A 26,562-nucleotide genomic window follows, 5' to 3' on the forward strand; every position below is an offset into this window, starting at 1 on the left:
AAGTAACTTGTGCATTGTTTTACTTACTTGTTTTTGACCTATCCGACCGAACTACAAACTTTCCAGTGATGTCTGTGAGAAAGGTATATTCACTCTCACATCTGCGCCGCCGCGCGCTCAATCCACTCAGCGTGATGTTTATCAGCTCGCGCACATCAGCTATACAGGCGTTAATACTGAATGTTTAACGTTATATTCATTGCATACATATACTTCGTAGTAGACATCCTTAACTCCTTTCTGCTGTCTGTTGTTCTGTTGTCGGTGTTTCTTTGTTTGAATATGGTGCTTATCACATGCTGTGTGGTATCGGCGTTTGGTATCGGGGCATTTTAACGAGTATGAGTACAGGAGACCAGTATCGGTGCATCCCTATTTAAAATAGGTATATAATATCATAATATCGATTGATATACTCCTGTATCGTATCGAATCGAAATCGTATCATAGAATTTTTTGAGGTATCGGCAAATATCGTATCGCTGGGTATGAGAATCGATATCGTATCGTATCGTGACGAACCATCCGATTTACTCCCCTATTAACCAATTAGGCCTATTATTTTTGTGAACACGCTGCATGTGTGTAGGGCAGGCAGTCCACTGCATTTGTTATTATCTTTGTACTTTTGTACTTACTAGGGATATGACGGTATCAGATTTTCATGTTGCGATTTAATTGCTAATGCTTTTATCACGGTATATGATATCACGGTAATGAAATTTAGATGCAAAAAAGTGTTGTCATAAAGGATTATTAACTTTTTTCTTAACAAAAAGAACTGAACATTTACATACAATAAAGTAATACACAAAGTATAAAGTAAAAAATTTCACACAAATGAAAGTGCAAAAGAATTATAAAGTCCAATAAGTAACACTTTACAATAAGATCTCATTAGTTAACCTTAGATAATGCATTAGCATTAATAATGAGCAATAGCTACATTTGCTACTGAAGTTATTAATCTTTGTTTAAAAATACAACTGTTAGTTCATTAAATAACAGTTGCAAGTTTTTATTTTAACTTGTTATTAAATATTGAAATTACTTAAGATTAATGAATGTTTAGAAGAATTGCATTGACAGTTTGTTTACTAATGAATTAACTAATGTTAATTAATAGAGCCTTAATGTAAAGTGTGAACAAACAATAAAGAATTTAAATATTTCCAAACAGTATCTAGGGCATGTTGTAGTCCAGATTAAAATGTAAAACAAAGTTTGAAAATAAATAGCCTATAAAGTTTAAATATTAAGTATTTGGTGCTGTGATTAATAATACCACTGCGAATAAAAAAATCTGAATGACTATTTAAACTAGTGATCGACCGATATTGGTTTTTTAATAGCCGATGTCGATATTTTGGAAAGCAGGGTGGCCAAAATAAAGCCGATATCATTTTATTTATTTTAATTAATATTTAAGGAATTTGAAATCATTTGAAATGAATTTTAAAAATGAGTGTTAAATAAACATACTTATACTTTAGATGACAAAGTATTTTTCACAAATATTTAATAAAAATATAATTAAAAAGGAAGTAAACACTGTAAACAACAGGGCACTCGGTATTCTGGGAAGTTTGTGTGCATTGGGAATCATATTTTTTCAAATAAAGCCAAGGTAACACTCATTTTACACACAGCACACAGTGAAAATGACATGAATATGACAGCGGGCAAATGCATAAAGCGCAGCATAATTTGAATTCACGAGTTTAAAGTTTGTCGATCGCGCGTCTCCAATAAAGCTGAACTCTCCTCCTGTCCACATTCAGTTCACACGGACCGAAAGTCACGCAGAGAACATGCGATCATACAGGATACACATGCACACTTCACAAGATCTCACGACTGGATCCGACTAAGTTTGCAAGGTTTGTGAAATTGAATGCTCATTAGTCATTCAAAGATTTGTTTAATTGATATAAATGTGTATTTGCTGAATGCTGACGGCAAACAAGAAAATATTATAATGTTTGCCTTTCTATTGCTAAAAATATGAACTTATATTTTCTTCAATCTGTATTAGACAGAACTGTTCAACGACGACAGCGAACAAGAGGGAGAAGGTGAGCACTGTATGCTCAGGCGCTGCCGTTCTCAGTGCCGTCAAAATAAAAGTCCCACCTCGACCACATCGGCCAAATAGGTATTTTTAGATCTGCGTGCGTTCGGTGTTAAAGAGACAGCAGCCTATAAACACTCTGCCTGTCATTAATGCATTAATGTTAATCAAAGAACAAAAGAAAAGAATTCACTGGTCTGGACTGAATTCATTTATCTATGAAAAGAAAAATGCAGTGTTTTTAAACTTTTAATTAGCAGTTTCTGTACCTGAAATTTGGTTCAGTTTAGGGCTGCATGGTTATGACAAAAATCCTAATTGTCGATTATTCCCTTGAATGATGGGAATAATCGATTTACATTGAATGATGTTTATACCATTGTTTGATGCAACTGCATGCCGTATTTTGCTGTTGAAAATAAACGAGCTGAAAACACTAACTGAAAAACTTTAGTGCTTTTCTATAGTATTAAGCCTCAAATGTCAAATATACATCAGATTGGTTTCTTCTTTAAATTCTAAAAAAGTAAAAATATGAATGGTATTATAATGTTATACTAAAATTAAAATAATAAGAGAATATGTAGAAAGAAAAAAACGCATCTTAAGCACGCAGAACATAAGTGGACTTTGAACGATTAATTGCCGCTTTGAACGATTCTCTTATGAATATTTGAAATGGTTCTTTGTGTCAGAGCGCTGGAGTTCGTCAGAAATAGAACGCGGCATCAGTTTACGGTCATGGATTTACGTGCCTCTACATACATTTCTGCAGCACCGTTATTACGTACCTTACTGCACATTTCAAAGTGAAACTTCCTTTGAGTGGCGCTAAAATGCAGGTTCAATACATGACCCTGGCACATATTTGTTAGGTTGATAAAGGCACATATTGCTGTGTTTGTATTACGTTGCTTTAGGAACGTATGGCTGTTGTTCAGAATTGAAATATCCGAGGAGTGTCACTAAAAGTCAAATCGTGCTCTATCGTGTTGGAAATATCCCCTACACCAAACCCAACCCTAAACCTACCCGATAGTGTTAACAAATGCAAAAGTGATATAAAAACGCATTTGTTGATGTAGTAATTATGCGAAAATTAGGCTTTATTAATCGAAACTGTGGACCTGCAAATCATACTTTCTGTGAAAAATAAAAATAAAGGAATAAAAGTTGTGTGAGTTTTACTGCCTCTAGTGTTCATTTCAACTGGAAACTGCAGCGTTTCGTATGTATGGGTATCGAGTTTCGCAGAAATGTAGGTAGAGGCACGTATTTCCAATGAGCCTATGTTGTAAACTTGTGTTTGAGGTTATTATTGTGCTGAAAGATGAAATTCCTCTTCTCTGCTTGTTGATGATTGGCGTCATGATATTCCAGGGCATATATATATATATATATATATAGCCTAATGTTTTGGAAATACTTTTGTACCATTCTCCTGACTGGTACCTCCTCACAATGAGATCCCGCTTATCCTTTATCCTGTTTTAAACTTTTTATTTGAATTGTCTGGTTTTACCCAGCCCTAAAAATCCTAAAGAATGCGCTAACATCATTTGTTTGCAGATGTCACTTGATATTTTGCATCTAGATAACTTGCATCTAGTTTGCTTATAGAATAACAGGATTGTGATATTTTGGGAATTTAATGTAATTAAAATGTAAATTGTTTTATGTCAATTTTGTATTGTTTGTTAGTTTTAGTTAGTTGTAGTGGTACGTTTTTAAAAGTCAGCCTATTTTGTTTGTCAGGGCTCCAGACTGCGACGAAAACAGTTGCATTTGCAACCAAAAATATTAATTTGCAAGTATATTTTTGCTGAGGTCCCCACTAGCGACTAGAGCTGTCAACATAGCTGAAAAACGAAATTCGAATTTTGTACTTAAATATTATCAAAATTCGAATTATATTCTAATTTAAAATGCATAATTTCAGTTAGGGTGAAGAAAAGCTTTTGGCTTCTCTCTTGAGGCCACAAGAGGGCGCATCGAGCAAAATATTACTAATGCACGTTTCATCAAAGCATAAGATAACACGTCTATCTGTGAAAAAAAAGTGCATAATGTTTAAAATAATGTTTATAAACCAATTATAATTAAGTTGCTTAAATGTCTATAAACAAAACAGCAGCATGTATGTATGCATAGTTTAATACAATGGACCGAAAGCCAATCACACAGAGTACATTTTTCATTTAAAAACACGAGATGCAGTGGGATGGGGAAAACCGCCATAAAGTCTCGAGATACGTTTTTTTCAAAGTTAAACTTGCATAAATTTTTCATGGCTTTCTAAACATGCGGCTCTTTTGTGCGAGACGCGAGTGCAACGGTGATAGATGTCCCTCTAGAAAATGCGTGAAATATGCGTTCTGTGTGAACGGCTTGGTTTCGGTTTTGATGTAAACAACATCTTTGCCGCATTGATGTTCTCTTTTCCGCTATATTTTTAATGAACAACGCAGCAGCGCTGCATCTAGTGGCTTCAACTGGACAGGCTAACATAAACATTATAATGCATCGTCATCGCGTCTCGTGCACCACTGATAATGCTGCCTGACGCACACCTAAAATTCGAATGCAACGTTTTTGCATTCTAATGTGGATTTTTATTTTAAATTCGACGAATATTCGAAATTCTAATTTTTTTGGACAGCCCTACTAGCGACTATATAAATTTACATGTTATGATTTTAAAATGTCAATGTAATGCCTTTTTTTTCGCATTTGTACACCTCAGGAGTACAAAATAAATATTAATGGACATCAAAATGTATATTATAAGAGCCTACAGTACATGTCATCACTCGTTCAGTGTTTCAAACTGCGGAAAACGTGTAAAGCTTGTAAACAATGCCACGTAACAATACATATATTGCATATTAATATTTTGACTTGACCTGTTGTCTACATGATGAGAAACATTGCAAGGAGCTAAAGATCAAATTCAACTCCTCCTATAAAATTGCATGTTTTTAATGAAGAAAATCAGACTGGATGTGTGCAAGACATAGGACAACATTTATAGGATGCATTGCAGAGGAGCCCAAACTACGCTCAATGGCAATGTGATGCTGACATGTTCCGTGATATTGGCACAGATTCTGTGTAATAAACAATTCTTTGTGACTGTATATAGTTCTCAAGTTTGAAAAGACGTTTAGTTCACACTTTAAGTTCACCTTAGTTCCCAGGACATCTACACGATGGATTAAAATGCTGATAAAGACACGAAAAGATGAGCAAAGTTTAAAGGGTTAGTTCATCCAAAACTGAAAATTAGCTTGTGTTTTACTCACCCTCAAAGCATCCTAGGTGTATATGACTTTCTTCTTTCAGACGAATCCAATCGAATGATCCTTGCTCTTTCAAGTTTTAGAATGTGAGTAGGCGGGTGTTTTTGTTCAAACAATCCAAAAGACGTCAAACAAAGCGCATCCATCCATAATAAAATGTGCCTCACACGGTTAATAAAGGCCTCCTGTAGCAGATCGATGCGTTTTTGTAAGAAAAATATCCATATTTAAAATGTCATAAATACTTTTCTCTCACTTACGCTGAAGAAAATTTTGGAGGATTTCGATATAAGCCAAGAGGCGGCTGATTTTCCTTTGCTAAAGTAAGGAAACGTTGCTCCTGTAAACAAACTCATGAGACTAACATATCTCACAGATGCGTGCGCGATGCATACGTCATCCGCAGGAACGGCTTGCACGTATGACAGTCAGCGGAAGTGAGAGAAAAGTATTTATAACATTTTTCTTACAAAAACGCATTGATTCGCTACAAGATATCGGAATCGGCTGTCAAAAAACCAATATCGGTCGACCACTAGACACAAACCTGTACATATTCAACCGCATTTGCTTCCCTTTAATTTGATCAGTGCTTCGCTGCAACATAGAATAGAACCATAGTCTCTTAATGACTCGCAGAAAGATTCTCTGCCGATCCGTCAGTCAATATTGTGTGATCATATTTCCCACATTACGGTGACGATAAACAGCTGTGTTCTGTCTCACAATGGATTTATGCATCAATGTATTGCATACAATATCTGCATTAGGTCACAGTAGAGCAAAAACTTTGTGTATTAATCTCATACTGTCACTATGAATTGTCTAGCAGTATTTACTGAACTGTTGTGTAAAATCACCTTTAAACTCGTGATATTCAGAACAAAATCATCGCTCGTGTAATACTGCTTCCCCTGCTTGCTCGTGTGATATCGCGTGATATAAATATGAGACAGAAACTCATACTGGGGCATTTTTATTGCACCAATATCTTGAATTTTAGGGCATAACTGCATTTATGGATCATATTTGTCAACAGGCAACTATATGAAATGTAAGATGATGTGCAGGTCTAGGGGCGGGGCCATTAAATATTTAATAAAACATTTTATATTGTTTAATGAAATATTTTAATCTCGCTAGGTAACATGTTAAAGCCTAATTATAACATATAATATTTTATACAATTTCAATTCCATTTGAACTATTTGTGAACCGTGTTATATTTTAAAATATGCACACATGCACTCATATGCCAAATAAGATTCTGGTCACATTCAGTTATGCATTACATGAATCACAAAAATGATAGCATATTTTCAATTCAACATTGTGAAGCCCAGAGCATCAAGAATATCAACGATTGGTGGGACAGTTTGGTCATTTCTTGTCCACCTTAACAGCTATATTAGTAGTTATGGCACTGATGTGTTCAGTTGCTGCATGCAGATAAAAAGTAATTACCATCTCAGTCAAAAAACCTTTATCATTTAGTTTTGAACATCTTCATACAGATGTACTTTAAGCAAAAAGTTACACTTTCATTTGTAAAAGTTGCTGCCTCCTTTCGCCATCTCTCATTGCAATATTGGAAAGTGTGCACTTGAAATCAGAGTGCATTGTGGGTCTCAATAAGTGAATGAATGCAGGGAATGACGTTGAACTCTCTGAAGAGTTCTGTTGATTTACATTAAATCCATGGGTTCTCTGTTTATCATCTTAATCTCACATGATCGTGAGCTCTCTGTATTATGGCAGTGTTGCAGTCTAATAAATCGTTTTCCTTTTGTTCTTTGTGCAGCGGATGCCAGTCACAGGCTCAATCTCTTCTACCTCGCTAACGATGTCATTCAGAACTGCAAAAGGAAGAACGCTGTCATTTACCGAACCACCTTCGCTGAGGTGCTGCCTGACGCCGCCCTGCTGGTCAAGTTAGTGAATCACATGCATGCTTGTGCAGGAGGGTGATTGGTACTGAAGCACTGACATTCTATGCTGACTCTCTGTGTGTTTGTAGGGATGCTAAAGTGTGTAAGTCAGTGGACAGGATCTTCAGTATTTGGCAGGAGAGGAACGTTTATCCTGAGGAGCTGATCTCTGAGCTGAAGGCCAGTCTGCAGAAGAAAGAGAAGAAGGAGAAAGTGAAAGAGAAACAGCCTTCTCCTGGTCAGTTTCTGAGCTGTAAGCTTCCGGTGTTTGTCATTGTTGCAAATGATTAAAATCACCTTATAAAATGAAAATGAGCAATCACGTTGTTTATAAATGTATTATTTACTTCAAGGGGTTTCGAAGTGTGGGGCGTGGCTCACCGGGGGGCGCCAGAGCATGCAAAAAATAATTATTAATTCGTAATTCATAATTTCAATCAATACATTATAGCGGAAATAACACTTCAAAAAGAGAAAAGAAGATTTTGAACAAGAGACATCATGTTTCCGCTCCTCGGCTGAACTGTGTGAGTGTGTGTCATTGAAACACAAATTTAGCTGCAGCCAAAGTGATGTTGTGCAACCCACAAGTGGGTTGAGACTCAGTTTGAAAACCCAAGTGACCAAGTGTAAAAAAAATATATATATATTTCTTAAAAAATAACTACTTTTTTTCCATTTCTGCAGCCCCAGTCAACCCCAAAACTGCTCTGAAGTCTAAAATTGTTGCAGAGTTTGTAGTAAGTCATGATCGTCTTTAGATATAATTGAACTATTGTTATTACACTAATAATTACTGTCTTTTCTCTCTGTCAGCCGCATGATTTTGTAGAGCGGTTAATGTCTTACAAGAACTCTCTGGACGAGAGTGATTTAAGAGAGAAGCAGCTAGCTGCTCTCAGAGTAGACGTCTGCAGCACCGAGGCCCTCAAAAGGTTCAAAGGTAATGTGATATTTACCAAAAACAGCACTATATAACTGCTTGGAGACAAGCTTTTCAAACTCTCTCTCTCAACTTACATCCATAGATAAAGCAGGAGGGAATAAGTTCTCAGAGGACTTTGAGGAGGGAAGCACAAAGCTGCAGGAATTTGTGACGTTCCTGGAGGGCCAGATAACAGCAGGACCCCCGCTGCTGGAGGCGCTGGGAAATGCAGACATCTTTTACCAGATGCAATACAAAGAGGTCAAAATTGTTGCCAATGTGAGTCGACTCTGATGTCTTGATGCTAGATTTGTTCATCAACCAAGTGGGCATGGTCCTACCATAAATATATCAAAACGTAATTTTTTATTAGTAATATGCATTGCTAAGAACGTCATTTGGACAACTTTAAAGATGATTTTTCTCCGTATTTAGATTTTTTTTGCACCCTCAGATTCCAGATTTTCAAATATAGTCCTATCCTAACAAACCATACATCAATGGAAAGCTCATTTATTTTATATTTATATATATATGCATAAATCTCAATTTCAAAAAGTTGAACCTTATGACTGGTTTTGTGGTCCAGGGTCACATATGCCAAGGATAAACGTAAAGAGAAAATAATGATCCAGCTGCATGTCTTACTTTATATGATTAACCGCTCACGAGTGACGCGCTCTGTGAAGGACCAGAAGTAGAATATATCAGAATATATCGCTAGGTTTCATTCATACAGAATGCACTTTTGTGTTGACAAAGTTGTGACGCAAGCAGTGGAATAAAAAAAAAAATGCAAGCACATGGGGGTTGAACTACTACTTTTAACTTGAGCGCCGTGTTTTTAGACTGGCCTTTCATGCATGAGACGCTGCAAGAGACGCGAGCGCAACAATCAAACATGTCCTGTTTGGAAAAGCAGCGCAATCGAATAAAAACCTGTAAAGAACTACTACTGTATGTCTGATATTTCATGTTTACATCATGGTGACAGACTGAAAGCTGCTGTTCATTGTTTTTATAGAACATGTGTGACCCTGGACCACAAAACCAGTCATAAGGGTCAATATTTTTGAAATTGAGATTTATACATCATCTGAAAGTTGAATAGATACAACTATTTGAGAATCTGAGGATGCAAAAAAAATCAAGATATTGAAAAAATCGCCTTTAAAGTTGTTCAAATGAAGTTCTTAGCAATGCATATTACTAATCAAAAATTAAGTGTTGATATATTTACGGTAGGAAATTTACAAAATATCTTCATGGAAAATTATCTTTACTTAATATCCAAATGATTTTTGACATAAAATAAAAATCTATAATTTTGACCCATACAATGTATTGTTGGCTATTGCTACAAATATACCCCAGCGATACCCCATATTATTTCTGAACATATAATATGTATAAGAAAACTCTGTACAAGATGTAGTTGTAGTTCATGTATCTTTTTTGCAAAGATATTTAACAAGTGATTTATTTATTTACTTCCAACTTCATGTGTGCTGCACTTGGAATACAACTAGAGGGTTAATAGAGAAAAAGTTACTTAAATCATGTTGTGGTTACATTTTTAAGTTGACTAGTTAAAAATCGAGAATCGGTAAAACGTTCTGAAAAAATGTAAATTTAATTTTTTTTGCCGTATTGCCCAGCTCTATCATGTATCCTCATATTGTGCTCCCTTAGGCGTATAAAGCTTTCGCCAATCGCGTCAGTAGCCTGAAGCGTAAGCTGGACGCTCTGAAGGCCACATTGCCCGGTCTGGATGACTCTCCCATCCCTTCCCCCTCTGAGGACGCCCCGTCTCCCACCGGCTCAGAGTCGCCCTTCCATAGCATGAGCTCCAGGAGCGGATTGGGTAGTGGGGATGGAAACGGGGGGAGTGGTTTGGAGCAACAGAAGGACAACAGAGACACAGAGGACATGGACATGTCTGAGGAAGAGGAAACGACAGCAAATGCTGGAAACGTTGGTAAGAGAAAGCAGAGATGACGGGACATTTAGACGAGTCAAAAATTTAACATTGAACTGACATAGTTGTTGTTTGTCCTCCAGTTGATGAGAGAACAGAGAAGTCAAGTCTTCCATCTGTGGCCAAGATTACAAATGCTACAGCAACAAAAAGCTCTCAGATCACTGCTTCTAGACCATCCCAGATTTTAGCAACTCCGACAAACACGGTGGCTGTGTCATCGACCAATCAAACGCCTCCAGCAAACACCACACCTATTACGACCACACCTGTACCTGCCCCTGTCGTTAGCCCCTCCCCTCTACAGGTGAACTTGGCCAATGTGGATCTGGGCAAGATCAGCTCCATTCTGAGCTCGCTCTCCAATGCAATGAAGACCACCGGTGAGTTTTCCGTTTGTAGAGCACAACAGACAGGTTCCGAAGAAAAATATACCAGTCAAATATAATGTTGTTTTTATGTTTAGAATGATAAGTATAACTTTCTCATTCCTTACCGATGTTCACCTTACTGTATTAGTGGGCATATACTACAACCCAAGGCCACTGAAAGAGTTTGAGAGGAGTTTGCTCATAAGAGCATTTTCTTCTTTCTCAATACCCAGGCGTTAGTCCTGTGTCCCGTCTTTCCCCTGGCACATCTACTACACCATCCAGCCATGCCTCCTCCTCCAAAGCCCATCCTTTGACCCCTGGCAGCATTCCCTCATCAAATCCTCTGGCTAGCATCTTGTCTAAAGTGGATTTCTCCCCCGGGAACATCCTGAATGTTCTCACAAAAACACAAACTCACAGCCCCAACCTGCAGGGTAGGACACATTACTTGTACACTACTGATTTCTAGGGATGTAACGATTCACTCGACTCGCGATTCCATTCACAATTTTGATTTGATTTTGATTTTTTTAACAAAATGAGATTGAAGACATTATACAGTAAATGAGAAGGTGTCCTTTCATAAGGCTATTGCTGCACGTTTCTTTGTGAAATTTAAATATAACAAAACTAAATTGAAATTTTAAGACAAACCCCAAATCAAATAAGCAAGTTACACAAATAAAATAAATCTCTTCATATGAAAAAACAAAGGCTTTGTCTGTGCTCTTTCCATTTAAAATGAGAAGCAACCACTGCATTTTAATCATAATCCAAACAAAGATGCAGCATACATGCAGCATGAGCAGTTTTTAATCTAAATTAGACTGTATAATTTCGAAATTTAAAGCAAAAACAGAATGGTTTTGTGAAACTATACTACATAAAACATATCTGAATGAAACCGCAGACGAGCTGAATGAGACACAGATTCACTCTCTGCCAGCAGGTGGCGCTTATGAACAGCAATTATTCAGTGTTTACTTGGTTACCGCTGTAAACAAAGCAGAGCTGCGCTTATGAACACTATTACACAGTCTAGAACACTAAACACAGTCAGTTCCTCTCAGAGATACATTCATATAAACTCCGACTCCAATTATATTGCAATTTGTTTGCCGTTTTCAACCGGCTTGCGGCTAATCGTTACATTCTTATTGGTTTCTGAACTGTTTGTCAAGATGGAAGATGGGGGAAACCTGTTTGAACCAGTAGTTATTTTGGTACTTATTAAATCTCTATCTTGCAGGTTTGTCTTCTCTCCTTTCATCAGCTCGTTCAGGCGCTCTCACCACTCCAGACCCTGTTCCGTCTTCATCTGCCTCAATTTTTTATTAGTAATATGCATTGCTAAGAACGTCATTTGGACAACTTTAAAGATGATTTTTCTCCGTATTTAGATTTTTTTTGCACCCTCAGATTCCAGATTTTCAAATATAGTCCTATCCTAACAAACCATACATCAATGGAAAGCTCATTTATTTTATATTTATATATATATGCATAAATCTCAATTTCAAAAAGTTGAACCTTATGACTGGTTTTGTGGTCCAGGGTCACATATGCCAAGGATAAACGTAAAGAGAAAATAATGATCCAGCTGCATGTCTTACTTTATATGATTAACCGCTCACGAGTGACGCGCTCTGTGAAGGACCAGAAGTAGAATATATCAGAATATATCGCTAGGTTTCATTCATACAGAATGCACTTTTGTGTTGACAAAGTTGTGACGCAAGCAGTGGAATAAAAAAAAAAATGCAAGCACATGGGGGTTGAACTACTACTTTTAACTTGAGCGCCGTGTTTTTAGACTGGCCTTTCATGCATGAGACGCTGCAAGAGACGCGAGCGCAACAATCAAACATGTCCTGTTTGGAAAAGCAGCGCAATCGAATAAAAACCTGTAAAGAACTACTACTGTATGTCTGATATTTCATGTTTACATCATGGTGACAGACTGAAAGCTGCTGTTCATTGTTTTTATAGAACATGTGTGACCCTGGACCACAAAACCAGTCATAAGGGTCAATATTTTTGAAATTGAGATTTATACATCATCTGAAAGTTGAATAGATACAACTATTTGAGAATCTGAGGATGCAAAAAAAATCAAGATATTGAAAAAATCGCCTTTAAAGTTGTTCAAATGAAGTTCTTAGCAATGCATATTACTAATCAAAAATTAAGTGTTGATATATTTACGGTAGGAAATTTACAAAATATCTTCATGGAAAATTATCTTTACTTAATATCCAAATGATTTTTGACATAAAATAAAAATCTATAATTTTGACCCATACAATGTATTGTTGGCTATTGCTACAAATATACCCCAGCGATACCCCATATTATTTCTGAACATATAATATGTATAAGAAAACTCTGTACAAGATGTAGTTGTAGTTCATGTATCTTTTTTGCAAAGATATTTAACAAGTGATTTATTTATTTACTTCCAACTTCATGTGTGCTGCACTTGGAATACAACTAGAGGGTTAATAGAGAAAAAGTTACTTAAATCATGTTGTGGTTACATTTTTAAGTTGACTAGTTAAAAATCGAGAATCGGTAAAACGTTCTGAAAAAATGTAAATTTAATTTTTTTTGCCGTATTGCCCAGCTCTATCATGTATCCTCATATTGTGCTCCCTTAGGCGTATAAAGCTTTCGCCAATCGCGTCAGTAGCCTGAAGCGTAAGCTGGACGCTCTGAAGGCCACATTGCCCGGTCTGGATGACTCTCCCATCCCTTCCCCCTCTGAGGACGCCCCGTCTCCCACCGGCTCAGAGTCGCCCTTCCATAGCATGAGCTCCAGGAGCGGATTGGGTAGTGGGGATGGAAACGGGGGGAGTGGTTTGGAGCAACAGAAGGACAACAGAGACACAGAGGACATGGACATGTCTGAGGAAGAGGAAACGACAGCAAATGCTGGAAACGTTGGTAAGAGAAAGCAGAGATGACGGGACATTTAGACGAGTCAAAAATTTAACATTGAACTGACATAGTTGTTGTTTGTCCTCCAGTTGATGAGAGAACAGAGAAGTCAAGTCTTCCATCTGTGGCCAAGATTACAAATGCTACAGCAACAAAAAGCTCTCAGATCACTGCTTCTAGACCATCCCAGATTTTAGCAACTCCGACAAACACGGTGGCTGTGTCATCGACCAATCAAACGCCTCCAGCAAACACCACACCTATTACGACCACACCTGTACCTGCCCCTGTCGTTAGCCCCTCCCCTCTACAGGTGAACTTGGCCAATGTGGATCTGGGCAAGATCAGCTCCATTCTGAGCTCGCTCTCCAATGCAATGAAGACCACCGGTGAGTTTTCCGTTTGTAGAGCACAACAGACAGGTTCCGAAGAAAAATATACCAGTCAAATATAATGTTGTTTTTATGTTTAGAATGATAAGTATAACTTTCTCATTCCTTACCGATGTTCACCTTACTGTATTAGTGGGCATATACTACAACCCAAGGCCACTGAAAGAGTTTGAGAGGAGTTTGCTCATAAGAGCATTTTCTTCTTTCTCAATACCCAGGCGTTAGTCCTGTGTCCCGTCTTTCCCCTGGCACATCTACTACACCATCCAGCCATGCCTCCTCCTCCAAAGCCCATCCTTTGACCCCTGGCAGCATTCCCTCATCAAATCCTCTGGCTAGCATCTTGTCTAAAGTGGATTTCTCCCCCGGGAACATCCTGAATGTTCTCACAAAAACACAAACTCACAGCCCCAACCTGCAGGGTAGGACACATTACTTGTACACTACTGATTTCTAGGGATGTAACGATTCACTCGACTCGCGATTCCATTCACAATTTTGATTTGATTTTGATTTTTTTAACAAAATGAGATTGAAGACATTATACAGTAAATGAGAAGGTGTCCTTTCATAAGGCTATTGCTGCACGTTTCTTTGTGAAATTTAAATATAACAAAACTAAATTGAAATTTTAAGACAAACCCCAAATCAAATAAGCAAGTTACACAAATAAAATAAATCTCTTCATATGAAAAAACAAAGGCTTTGTCTGTGCTCTTTCCATTTAAAATGAGAAGCAACCACTGCATTTTAATCATAATCCAAACAAAGATGCAGCATACATGCAGCATGAGCAGTTTTTAATCTAAATTAGACTGTATAATTTCGAAATTTAAAGCAAAAACAGAATGGTTTTGTGAAACTATACTACATAAAACATATCTGAATGAAACCGCAGACGAGCTGAATGAGACACAGATTCACTCTCTGCCAGCAGGTGGCGCTTATGAACAGCAATTATTCAGTGTTTACTTGGTTACCGCTGTAAACAAAGCAGAGCTGCGCTTATGAACACTATTACACAGTCTAGAACACTAAACACAGTCAGTTCCTCTCAGAGATACATTCATATAAACTCCGACTCCAATTATATTGCAATTTGTTTGCCGTTTTCAACCGGCTTGCGGCTAATCGTTACATTCTTATTGGTTTCTGAACTGTTTGTCAAGATGGAAGATGGGGGAAACCTGTTTGAACCAGTAGTTATTTTGGTACTTATTAAATCTCTATCTTGCAGGTTTGTCTTCTCTCCTTTCATCAGCTCGTTCAGGCGCTCTCACCACTCCAGACCCTGTTCCGTCTTCATCTGCCTCTTCTTCATCTTCAGCTGTCACCACAGCTGCAGCAACCTCCACCACAACAACCCCAACCACTCAGAAGGCCCTAAAGCCCACAGGCAACAATTTCAAGCGAGAGTCTGAGCGAGAGAAAGGGAGAGAGTGGGAGAAGGTAAAAGAGAGGGAAAGAGAAAAAGAAAGGGAACGAGTTAAAGAGAGAAAGAAAGAAGGTGAGACCGAGGCTGTGGTAGTGCCCAGCCTGGAGTCTAAGATCAACAGTTTCCTCCAGGGAAATCCTGGTTTCAGTGCTCTCGGACTTGGCTTGGATGAGGTGGGCAGCAATAGCCCTCTCCTTGTCGGTGGGGATAACCTGGATGGAACCCCTGTCCGAGATGAGAGCGGTAGCACACCCACCCAAGATGAAATTATGGACTCGCCCTATGTACTCGGTGAACCCCAGAGTGCAGGTCTGTCTGGAGGTCATAACCTTTCACCTACAGCCTATCACAGTGACCCCTGGGATGCCGTGATCACTCCACGAGAGGCTCTGGGAGAAAACGAGCGGAAAGACCGGGATTACCGCACACCACCACCCTCACGACTTGCCACCTTTAGCCCAAGTGCGACTAAACCGGTCAAGGCCGTGACTAAAACCAAAGAGGAGGAAGGGTTGAAGAGAAAAGTACCGGGTTTGAATGTTCCATCAGCTGCCATAGTGCAGGATCAGAAGTTAAAGGCAAAGATGGACGGAGATGGAGAGAAAAAAGCATCCTCCCGAAAGCCAAGTGTAGGATCTGACAATGGGACGAAAGACAAGGAAAGGAAAGCTTCAGCTGGCAATGGAGACCACTACCATCGCATTGAGACTCTTGTTTCTTCATCCTCCAGTGAGGGAGCACCAATTGAAACCCTTGATTATGGCAACCGCATCCAAACTGTGGAAAGCATCCGCGTGGTTGAGAGAGTCCTGAGAAGAGGGAGCAGTGCGGGTTCTAGAGTGGGCGGGGCCTGGTATGAAGAGGAGGAGTTTATGGAAGCCCCGCCTCCACATCACCCTGCTAGTCGTAGCCATGAGAGTTCTGAGGAGTTGGGATTGGTCCCTCCTCTTCCTCTTCCCCACCCTCCTCCTCTTCCTGCTCACCTTCCGCCCCCTTTGCAGTATCCACCTCCACCCTATCCAAACGAAGACCCCATACGACCTTCTCATGGCATTCCTCAGCACCATCCTCCCCCTCCGTTTTTTCCCTCTTCCATTCCTCCCATCCCTCAAACCCCTCCTCCTTCCAGAGACTTCCTCCTTTCCTCAAACTCCACCGTTATGGTTGGTGGTGTCCTTGTACCTATAGACCGAGTCCTACCCTATCCACCTGCCAACTTCCATCCTGATGGAGCGGGGCATGGAGGTAGCGGTGGTAGTGCCCCTCCCAGAGGCGGCAAACCCCAACTCCCTTCCTTGTTAGGAGATCCCCCTCGCCCAGGCACGGTGAAAGAGCAGTTCGTCTTGCGCCACAACCCACCTCTTCACCGTCCTGGCACCCCGGGAGTTCCTCCACCCCTCCTGGGCAGAATTCGAGAAGGCCCCAGTCCCACACCACCATCACCCTCTACCCCAACCACACCTACTCCTCCATCCCCAGCTGGGGAACCCCATCCTCATTTGTCTGTCCCCAACCACCTACCCCTCCACACCCCAAATCAGAGACCCCGCCGCCCTTCCTCCCCTCTGCCCCTCCTCCAATTCCCAAACCAGCATCACGTGCGTCGTTCCCCACAGTTTCCCAGAGGTTCCTTGCCCCTTAACAGTGAACCCCTTCTACCTGGGACAAAGCGTCCTGCTGCTGGTTTTGGCAGTGGGCCTTTCAACCCACCCAAAAGACAGTTTCTGCCCCCTCGATATTAGCATCTCAGAATGCTCTCTGTACAACGTGAAATAGGAAGTGTAGCAAGTTGCATCACCTGCTAATCTCAGCGTGAGAGTTATACCGCATGTAAAAATACACATGCACCGATACGCCCTGCCCCATGTTACAGCACTACTCCTCTCAGTGAAAGAAGTTTTCAGATACCCTAAAGATGAACTAGGAGGAGGAGAATGTGGAGATCCAGAAACATCCATGGAATATGAAAGAAGGCAAAAGGTGGTTATGCTGTTCGATTGGTGTAATATGAGAGAGTGGTTGTGGAGAGTGGTTGTGGTGTGTGTGTGTCTGTGTGTGGGCTATGGATGACTTGTAAGTAGATATGCTGACTATCTCTTTCCTTCCAGTAACTGTTCCTTCACTTCTCCACCTTATAGCACTTGCTTTTCTTTTCTTTGATGTAAAATACTTATGCTGTTGAGGAGTTACAGATTACAGGGGGGGGGGTAAAACTGTTATTCTTTCACTTTGTGTGCAAAGCCAGTGGATTTCAACTTTTATTCCTGAGTGATTAAATTATTGGCAAAGATGTAATGCTGGGCAACCATAATGGCTTGTAGTGATAAAACATATATAGCTACTTTATCAACTTTCACCAAGATGTGAAGATTTAGGCTCACACTGTGTACAGTATAAGCTAACCAAGTGTTAAAGGCATAACTACTCGGTAGTGCTTTTCAAGAGTTCCTTTGTGGGGTTTTTTTCTTGATAGAGTTCTTACATGTGTTCTGATTAATAAAAGCGTTGTGACAAGAAATATTATTGAAAGGAAGGAGACTTTTTTTACAGGTGGTCTCATACTTTGTTCAAGAACAAATGTACCTGGATTATTTTCTGTCATTTTGTTTTTACTTAACAGCAATTCTGTTCTCTCCTGTAAGTCTTCTAACTCCATGATGTCCAACACGTTTACAGGAATGCGCAGAGCTTGAATACACCGCTCTGAATACGATGTCCAAATGATAGTTGAGGAAAGAATTAGTTTGGTTTCATTACTTTTGGTTTTCCATTGTATCTGTTAATCTTTAAAGTCAGTTCTTCATCTTTAGGATGTAAGATAATGACAATGAATTGTGTTCTACACAAGCCACACTTTCATGCATTGTTCGTAAAACGAAAGCAAACAGTACATCTTTTCACACCAATGTTGATGCACTGCTTTTCATCAAAATGTCTGTCAATTTAAATGTGAATATAACATGTACATCGTTGTAGTTCTCATGCATTGTGTAAACAGTTGAAATCGTTCTTCAAGTGCTGACGTTGAATATTTGAGGAGTGTGGTTTGGTGTCTTCTTTTGCATTCATTGCCAGGAGTATTTCAGAGAGCCCACACATTTATATATAACAATATTTGTGATGGCAGCCTTGTTGCACATCAGCATGTTATGCACAAACAATGAAACTTCGAATGCGTAAATGCAGTGAGTCTTCAGCTGTGACAGAAAAGTGAAATTGTAAATCGCTTCTTCAGTTAAATCAGCTTCTATACATTTTATACCAGCTGCATCGCAACAGAGTTACTTCCCAATCTTGCTGTAAAAGCTGGTCTCATTCAGTCATATCAAAGGTACAGATAGCTGTCTGGTTGAACAAGTTAAACTAGTATACTGTACTATTCTCAAAAAAACTAATCCTTGTAGTGCCTAATTGTTCTGCAACAACCTTCAGACGTTCCTCACAACAGCTGCCATAATGACTTCTCTCAGAAGTCCAATCAGGTTTCTTTGCAAACAGAGTTTGTTCTCTATTGATTATTGCAGACTTGAGTTTTGTGGCCCTACAGTAATGATATTGATGATTGATGGTAAGCTCTGTTTTAAGAAACTAAACAAACAGCACATTTAAACTTTTTTTATTTTGCATTTATATTCCTGACTCTTACAAAGATTTATCTATATAATATATATCTTCACACCGTGACTTTTAACATTCTAATTTATTGAGATGCACCTGTATGTTGTGTTACAGTGGATTCTTATTCATTTAAAGGGAATGTGCCAGACGTCTGCACACACACATCCAGCTAAACATCTTCAGATTAGATGTCATGTCAGATTTGTTTAATTGTGACGTCCCTAATGATCACTGATATTGTATGTGCAACCAAACATTGTCACAGTATTGTATAGAATATTTAATAATGTCACCGATGATGATCAATGATTACTTGATTGTGTGTTCATATCTGAAACATTGTGCACTTGTTGAATTTGGCTTAGTTTTGTAAACTTCCTATGGCAGTGAATGCTTATTAATGTCCCCCAATGTTAGCCTTTTCAGTGACCATGCAAATATATAGTTTATACAGTGTTTGCACTGAACCCAAGCCGTTGAAAGCTAATAGGGAAGGAGTGTGGTTTAATATAATACTAACAGACACCAACATCAGATTTGGTCGCTTGGAGCTGAGATGGAGCTTATTGAAATTTAAGTGTTACCTTTTTGCAGTACTCTGCATAGTAAACCTATTTTTCAACACACTGGAAGTGTTTCGCTTATCTATAATAATTGATTGCATGTCCCTATAAAGGCTTCCTCAGGAGACAGCACTCACTAGTGCACTAGTATGATAATTATCCACTTATACACATTTTATTATATCTTATCCGTTTTGCATTTCGTCTCTAGGGTCCTGTAGAAATATCAGGGTGGTGTTGTGAGTGCATGTAGATTTGTATTAATGTATTAAGCTCGTACAGAGACGCAGAAGTGATGGAGCAGAGGAGTTTAACTTGAGCTTGTTTCTCTAAATATATCATGTTGCTTTGGTTCGAAATAGATGTAGTTTTCCGCGCATAAACCTCCACTGTTGTCTATTTTCTCAGTCCTCCGTGGAGCCCGTGGAGCTGTCGGGGAATGTTTACTTGCGCGCTGAGTGGACGCTCGTGAACCGCGCCAGGCTTCGCTTCTCATTGGTTGTTTCTCACGCAGAGCCCGCCCTCTTTCGAATTTCTTCGGCGAATCGGGTTTCTTGCTCTGTGACGACGCGATAGTTCCGGGAAAATGGCGGCCCCCTGAGAGGGGGCAACGTGTGATGTTTGTAAGAGGCACGATGAAGCCGTAGCTTTGAGTTTGGGGTGTTAGATGCTCTGGAGGAGCCCCGTCTGTCAGGGCTGTGTGTGTGTTGTTATGTGACACACTGACATCTCATAACGGGACTCGTTTTAGTGTAGCTTTGAGAATGGGCTTGACATTGCATGTGTGTGTGTGTGTGTGTGTGTGTGTGTTCTTGTATAAAGTGAAAGTTTTCGATATAGATTATTGGACATTTTAAATTAGAACTTTGTATTATTTGTGCATGCATGCATTTTGTTTATGCATTGTTTTGGGGTGTATGCATTTAAAAAAAATGCATACACAATTATTATTTTTTTCATTTATTGTGCTTGACATCTGTTCATTGCTAAAGGTGCGAAAAGGTCTCTATGGCGACTAGTGTACTAGTGAGGATTAAACGTCTGAGACCACATTAAAAAAATCAAGTTCAAAATGTGTTCGGATTAATTTTAGGATTTTTGCAGAAAGAAAAAAAAAACATGCAATTCAAAGTAATGTCATTCTGTGTAATAAACAAGAAATGTGACTGATCTGTCACTGAAGCTTCAAAACCTGAAAACACCCAAAACCTGATGTATTCTCATATTAATATTCATTTTAGTTCAACTCGTATTCTGATAGGTAATTTGTTATGGAATAAATGCAGAACACACACATCTGTGACCCTCACTGTATATTCCTATGTAAAGTCTGATATAATTGTGCCACTGATATCAAGAGAACTACTCATTTAGTTCTCTGACCTTGAAGTATTACTTTAACACAGGCTATTTTATGCATTTGTTTCTAGAGGCAGGTGTAACCATCTGTGATTAAATGTGACTGGAGGAGCACAAAGCATGGAGAGAGGATCTGATTATCCGATTGGCTGACGGCAGGACGGTCAAAGGTCAGCTGGAGTGACCTCGCCGTTACAGATGGCCGAGAGTGAACGGTAAAAATAAGCCTCAAACCTCATGACTTGCTATGAACCATTCTTTAGGTCAGTGGTTTTCAACCTTTTTGATTTGAAGGTCTCACAATGACACAATTTTCAAAGCATATATATATATATATATATATACACACACACACACACACAGACACACACACATATATAGACACACACACACATATACACACACACACACATATACACACACACACATATACACACACACACATATACACACACACATATATACACACACATATATGCACACACATATACACACACACATATATACGCACACATATACGCACACATATATGCACACACACATATACGCACACACATATACGCACACACATATACACACACACATATATACACACACACATATATACACATATACACACACACATATACACACACACATATATACACATATACACACACACATATACACACCCTACCAGTCAAAAGTTTGGGATCAGAATGATTTTTAATGTTTTTACAGGAGTTTACAGGAGTGTCTTTTGCTCATCAAGGCTGCATTTATTTGATCAAAAATACAAGAACAAGTTTAATATTGTGAAATATTATTATGATGTAAAATAAAGTTTTTCTATTTTAATATACATTAAACTGTAATTTATTTCTGTGATGCGCAGCGGTATTTTCAGCATCATTCCTCCAGTCTTCAGTGTCACATGATCTTCAGAAATCAGTATAATATGCTGATTTATTATGAATATTTGAAACTGTTGTGCTGCTTCATACTTTTTTTCAGGATTCTTTGATGAATAAAAAGTTACAAAGAACAGCATTTATTTAAAATAGAAATATTTTCTAACAATATACACTACCGTTCAAAAGTTTGGGGTCAGTACATTATTATTCTTTATTTTTGTGAGAGAAATTAAAACTTTTATTGAGCAAGGATGTGTTCAATTGTTAAGAAGTGACATAATAATAATTTTGAATAAATGCTGTTCTTTTTAACTTTTTATTCATCAAACAATCCTGAAAAAAAAGTATCACAGTTTTCAAAAACATTTGGCAGCACAACTGTTGATAATTCTAATAATAAATCAGCATATTATACTGATTTCTGAAGATCATGTGACACTGAAGACTGGAGGAATGATGCTGAAAATACAGCTGCACATCACAGAAATACATTACAGTTTAAAGGATATTAAAATAGAAACCATTATTTTATATTGTAATAACATTTTGCAAGATTACTGTTTTTTTCTGTATTTTTGATCAAATAAATGCAGCCTTGATGAGCAGAAGAGACTCCTTTAAGAACATTACAAGTCTTACTGATCCCATACTTTTGAACGGCAGTGTGTTTTTTTTTTTTTTTTTTTGAGTAAGTAATTGGGAAACAAACAGGAAAAATTAATATGATTTATATTATTTGTATTATTATATTCATTTGAATAATTTTACGTTGTCCTAAGGCCCCCTTGGAAGTTTGGTGAGGCCCTCAGATGAGAGATTTATTTATTTATTTTTCACAGAAAATAGTGTGCGTGCGTGTGTGTGTGTGTGTGTGTGTGTGTGTGTGTGTGTGTGTGTGTGTGAGTGTGTGTGTGTGTGTGTGTGTGTGTGTGTGTGTGTGTGTGTTAAATGTGCAGTGGTGTACAGAGTGAATGGAGATCTGTGGGATCTAAGTCTCTCTCTGGTGGAGGACTGCGTGAACTGCAGCTGCTGGGTTTTGACTCACTGGAGGGCAGACAGGTACAAGCTTTTGATTGTTTAAGAGTTTTGCCTTCGAGCGTTAACAATGAACAAGTAAACACTGTCTCTTCTCTTTCCAGCCCCTGATATTAGCACTGCATCTAGCGTAGGGCTGTGCAATTAATCGAAATTGCGCCCCATTCCACCCCCTTTCCAGCGCTGCGCTTTCGTTCCTCCATAAAAGCCCAGTTTCATGTGCAAATCAGTGAAATCATGTAACTTCTGCAGCATGGGACGTGCTCAGAGACACACATGTAAAGCGTAAAGTCATCTTTTAGCTCAAGGTGCGCGCCTAAACTAATGCTGCACTTAGTGATTATTCACGTAAACCCTCGTCGGTCATAAATGAACATAAAGAGTTGAGAATGAAAATACATTCGTTGGATCCGTGTGCTCTTGTGACAGCGGGCTAATATTCCTGACTGTGCTTAAAATACAAAAGACCAGATCACTCACTGCTCTTGACTGAAGGGCTTTTGTAGCTTCAATAAGAAACGAAGAAAGTTTAATTCTTACAGTGAAGACTATGCTGTTTGTTTTTTTTACGTTTACAGCCTAGCCTACTTTAGACTTGCATTAGCCTTTAAAAAATCCCTTCAAGCACAGTTTGTTTCATTTGTATCTTTCAAATCTGATCATCAGGCTTCTGAGGAGCGTTTATTTCTTCATCTCTCAGATTAGATTGCATTGCATTATATGTTTGGATCATTTAAATCTCATCTTACTAAGACATATTATTGGAGATATAGAGTGACGACTCATATTTATATCATATACACTGTCATAAAGATCTCATTGATTTACATTACAAGCATCAGAATTCCATCTTACTTTGAGATCATATCAAAATCAGCATCTGCACCAAATTGCATATTTCTCAAAATAAAAAGTAGCTGTTTTTTCCTCCATATTTTCACTGTATATGAGCCACAAAAGCCTGATGGATCAAATATTACTGTATACTCGACAAGTAAAGCATTTTTTGAGATTTTCGAAGAAAAGTAAAAGTTGAGAATTGTAATAATATTTCACAATATTACTGTATTTTTGATCAATTAAATGCAGCCTAAGTGAGCAGCACTTTTCAAGTCTCGCCAACCACAAACGTTTGGACCGTGTGTTTATTATAAAGTGTGTCATTTAATTTACATAACTTCTCTCAAATTGTAAGACAGTTGTCAGATTATTTCTTCGTATGAATGGTGTCCTGTGTGCAGTGTGATGTTGGAGCAGCGGGTTCGAGCAGATTTTGGCGCGCTGCACCGTAACGAACACTCGGGGGCGCTGGGGGGTTTACCCAGAGTCCGGCGCTTCTGCTAGGACCGCGCGCACATCTTCTGCACACCTGAGCAGGTACAGCTTCAAAGCAATTCAGTCGTTTTTGCAAAAGGATCAATCATATCAAAAAACACAAGTGTTGACATTTTTTATAACCTTTTTTAAAACAAAGAGCGATAGAAAAAAAGTTTACATTTAACTACTGTATTTTTAAATTAACTCTATTTATTGAGACAAACAACAAATTTTTTTTTTTGTTTTAACAGTCAAAAACAAAATTAAACGTATCTAAATTTATATGCAGATTAAATGGGTTAAACTTTTGGCTTGTCTCCCGAGGCCACAGGAGGGCGCAATGAGCAAAATAATGCAGCACATTTGAAATGTTCAACGCAAGGAAGTAATAGTCTATAAAAAAACGTGCATTACGTCTAAATTAACTATTTTCGTAAATTGCATAAACAATTATGAACAAAACAGCGTCATGTATTTATGCATTGCTTAATCCAAAGAGCCGAATCACACAGATTGCTTTTAAAAACATAAGAGACGCAGCGAAAAGGAATAAACCTCCACAAATTTGCGACGTGTTTTCTAAAAGTTTAAACTGTTTATTATATCGTTATCGAAGAAGGTGTACCGTCGATAAATATCGATACCGTTTTATCGCCCAGGCCTGTCTGTGAGTTTGGGTTGCTTAACGTTCATCTGGGAAAACAGTAATGTAAATCATTTATAAACCTATTTCAACACAGGAGAATACATAATCATACTTCTACATATGCGATGTGTTGTACGTCGCGTCTCGCGATTTCAAAATAAAAGTTCAAACCCTCGCTCTGAGTTTGCTTGTGGCCAAATATTAAAATTAAATGGATTTAAACGTCATTGAGTCACGCTGTAAAGTGAATCTCTGCAGGTATTTATTATAATACTTAATGTACTTAATTTGGTTATAGATGTATTAGTTTATTTTAACAGTGTTGTTCAATAAAGCCATGCGATTACTTGGTTTTGATACTTTTTTTGAACCAATTATTGTCTCATCGTTAGTTTAATATATATATATATATATATATATATACAGTATATAAATGTAGTCATACTAAAGCCTGTTTTTCACTTATTTTTATTACTAAAAAAATATTAGATTGCTCAATTGTCAAAATAATCAGAAGATTACTTGATTACAAAAATAACTGTTGTTACGGCTCTAGATTAGTTAAAATATTTCAGAATACAACTACGTACAGCTCAGCTTTTTGTGATTAAAAGACAAATATTTGGTCATTGAATATTTCTTAAAATAGTTTTAAAATATCGTTGCAGTCTAGTGAACCAAGTATCTGTATTTAGTCTCCTCTCGTGAGCTAAGTGTATAGTGTCTGCGAGCGTGATATAGCTCATGACTTCACAGGTGTATGATGAAGCTTTTGCTCTTCAGGTTAAGCATATACTCATGAAAAAAAAATCACTTTGAATAAGGAAAGCGATAGCTTTGCCATAGTATCCTTTCAAATGTTGGAGTTGCCACAGTCATTGCATGCTTTGCATGTGCTGCACGTTATTTGTACCTTTTGTTTTATTAGTTTATTTATTAGAATTTGAAAGATAATAGCAATAGTGATCTCTGATTTCAGTCCTTGAAAACCAAAAAAGTAGTGCTTGAAAAGTCCTGGAATTTCATTTTGCAGTTTCTGTACGAATCCTGGATTTTTGTTTTTAAGTATGTCTTTCGTTTTAATATTTATAGTTTGTCGTATTTGTTATATATATATATATATATATATATTTTTTTTTTATGTTTTAGTCATTTTATTATTTAAACGTATTTATTTTAGATAGTTACCAAGGCAACATTTCATTATTTGTCATCTTATGTCTAATTCAATTTAGCTTTAATTTGTTTTTAAGTTTTATTTTAAGTAACTTAAACTTAGTTATATCAGTTAGATGACAAAGCAACGTTTCAGGATTTTTTTTTTCACTTCATTTTTATTTCTGTTTTAGTAATTTTAGTTCTTCAGATGAAACATATTTCACTTGGATAGCTGCCAAGGCAACATTTCTATTTTTTTAGGTTTTATAAATGTATATTTTGTTTGTGTACAATATTTCTATTTAGCGTTAATTGTTTTAGTCATTTTAATACTTTAACTTAAGCATATTTCAGTTAAAAGGAATAGCAAAATTTTGTATTGTTTACATGTAATATTTATTTTTTTCTTTATTAAATTTTTTTTTAAATTTTTGAAAACAATTTTTGATAGTTTTAGTTAACAGTAGCACGCGTCGGAGGCTGTTAGTGTTCCTGCAGTTCTGTGGGGATTGTAAGATCCTGTCTGTACTTGTACTAACATACAGTATGTGTATATATTTTAGGAAACACGTGGCGTAAGCGTAGGGCAGGTCCAAACAGACGGCTAGCGTGTCAGAGATTCATTAATGTTGAT

The 26,562-nt window shown here is 37.9% G+C and overlaps 1 protein-coding gene and 1 long non-coding RNA gene across 2 annotated transcripts; both read left to right on the forward strand.

The window, feature by feature from the left end:
- The first annotated feature begins 7,068 nt into the window (after nt 1-7,068).
- On the forward strand, nt 7,069-18,965 carry LOC107559016 (regulation of nuclear pre-mRNA domain-containing protein 2-like). The gene is made up of 9 exons (XM_016242733.1): nt 7,069-7,301; nt 7,388-7,536; nt 7,986-8,038; nt 8,115-8,241; nt 8,327-8,502; nt 9,916-10,201; nt 10,285-10,584; nt 10,806-11,009; nt 15,142-18,965. The coding sequence occupies exons 1-9, from the start codon at nt 7,069-7,071 to the stop codon at nt 17,079-17,081; spliced, it is 3,468 nt and encodes a 1,155-aa protein (XP_016098219.1). The 3' UTR covers nt 17,082-18,965.
- A 1,050-nt stretch (nt 18,966-20,015) lies between these two features.
- Nucleotides 20,016-24,243, forward strand: LOC107559028 (uncharacterized). The gene is made up of 4 exons (XR_001605548.1): nt 20,016-20,302; nt 20,951-21,094; nt 22,729-22,831; nt 24,049-24,243. It is a non-coding gene; the product is annotated as an uncharacterized lncRNA (long non-coding RNA).
- The last annotated feature ends 2,319 nt before the right edge of the window (nt 24,244-26,562 follow it).

Source organism: Sinocyclocheilus grahami, unplaced genomic scaffold, assembly GCF_001515645.1.
Source record: "Sinocyclocheilus grahami isolate Dianchi unplaced genomic scaffold, SAMN03320097.WGS_v1.1 scaffold672.1, whole genome shotgun sequence".
NCBI classification, from domain to species: Eukaryota; Metazoa; Chordata; class Actinopteri; order Cypriniformes; family Cyprinidae; genus Sinocyclocheilus; species Sinocyclocheilus grahami.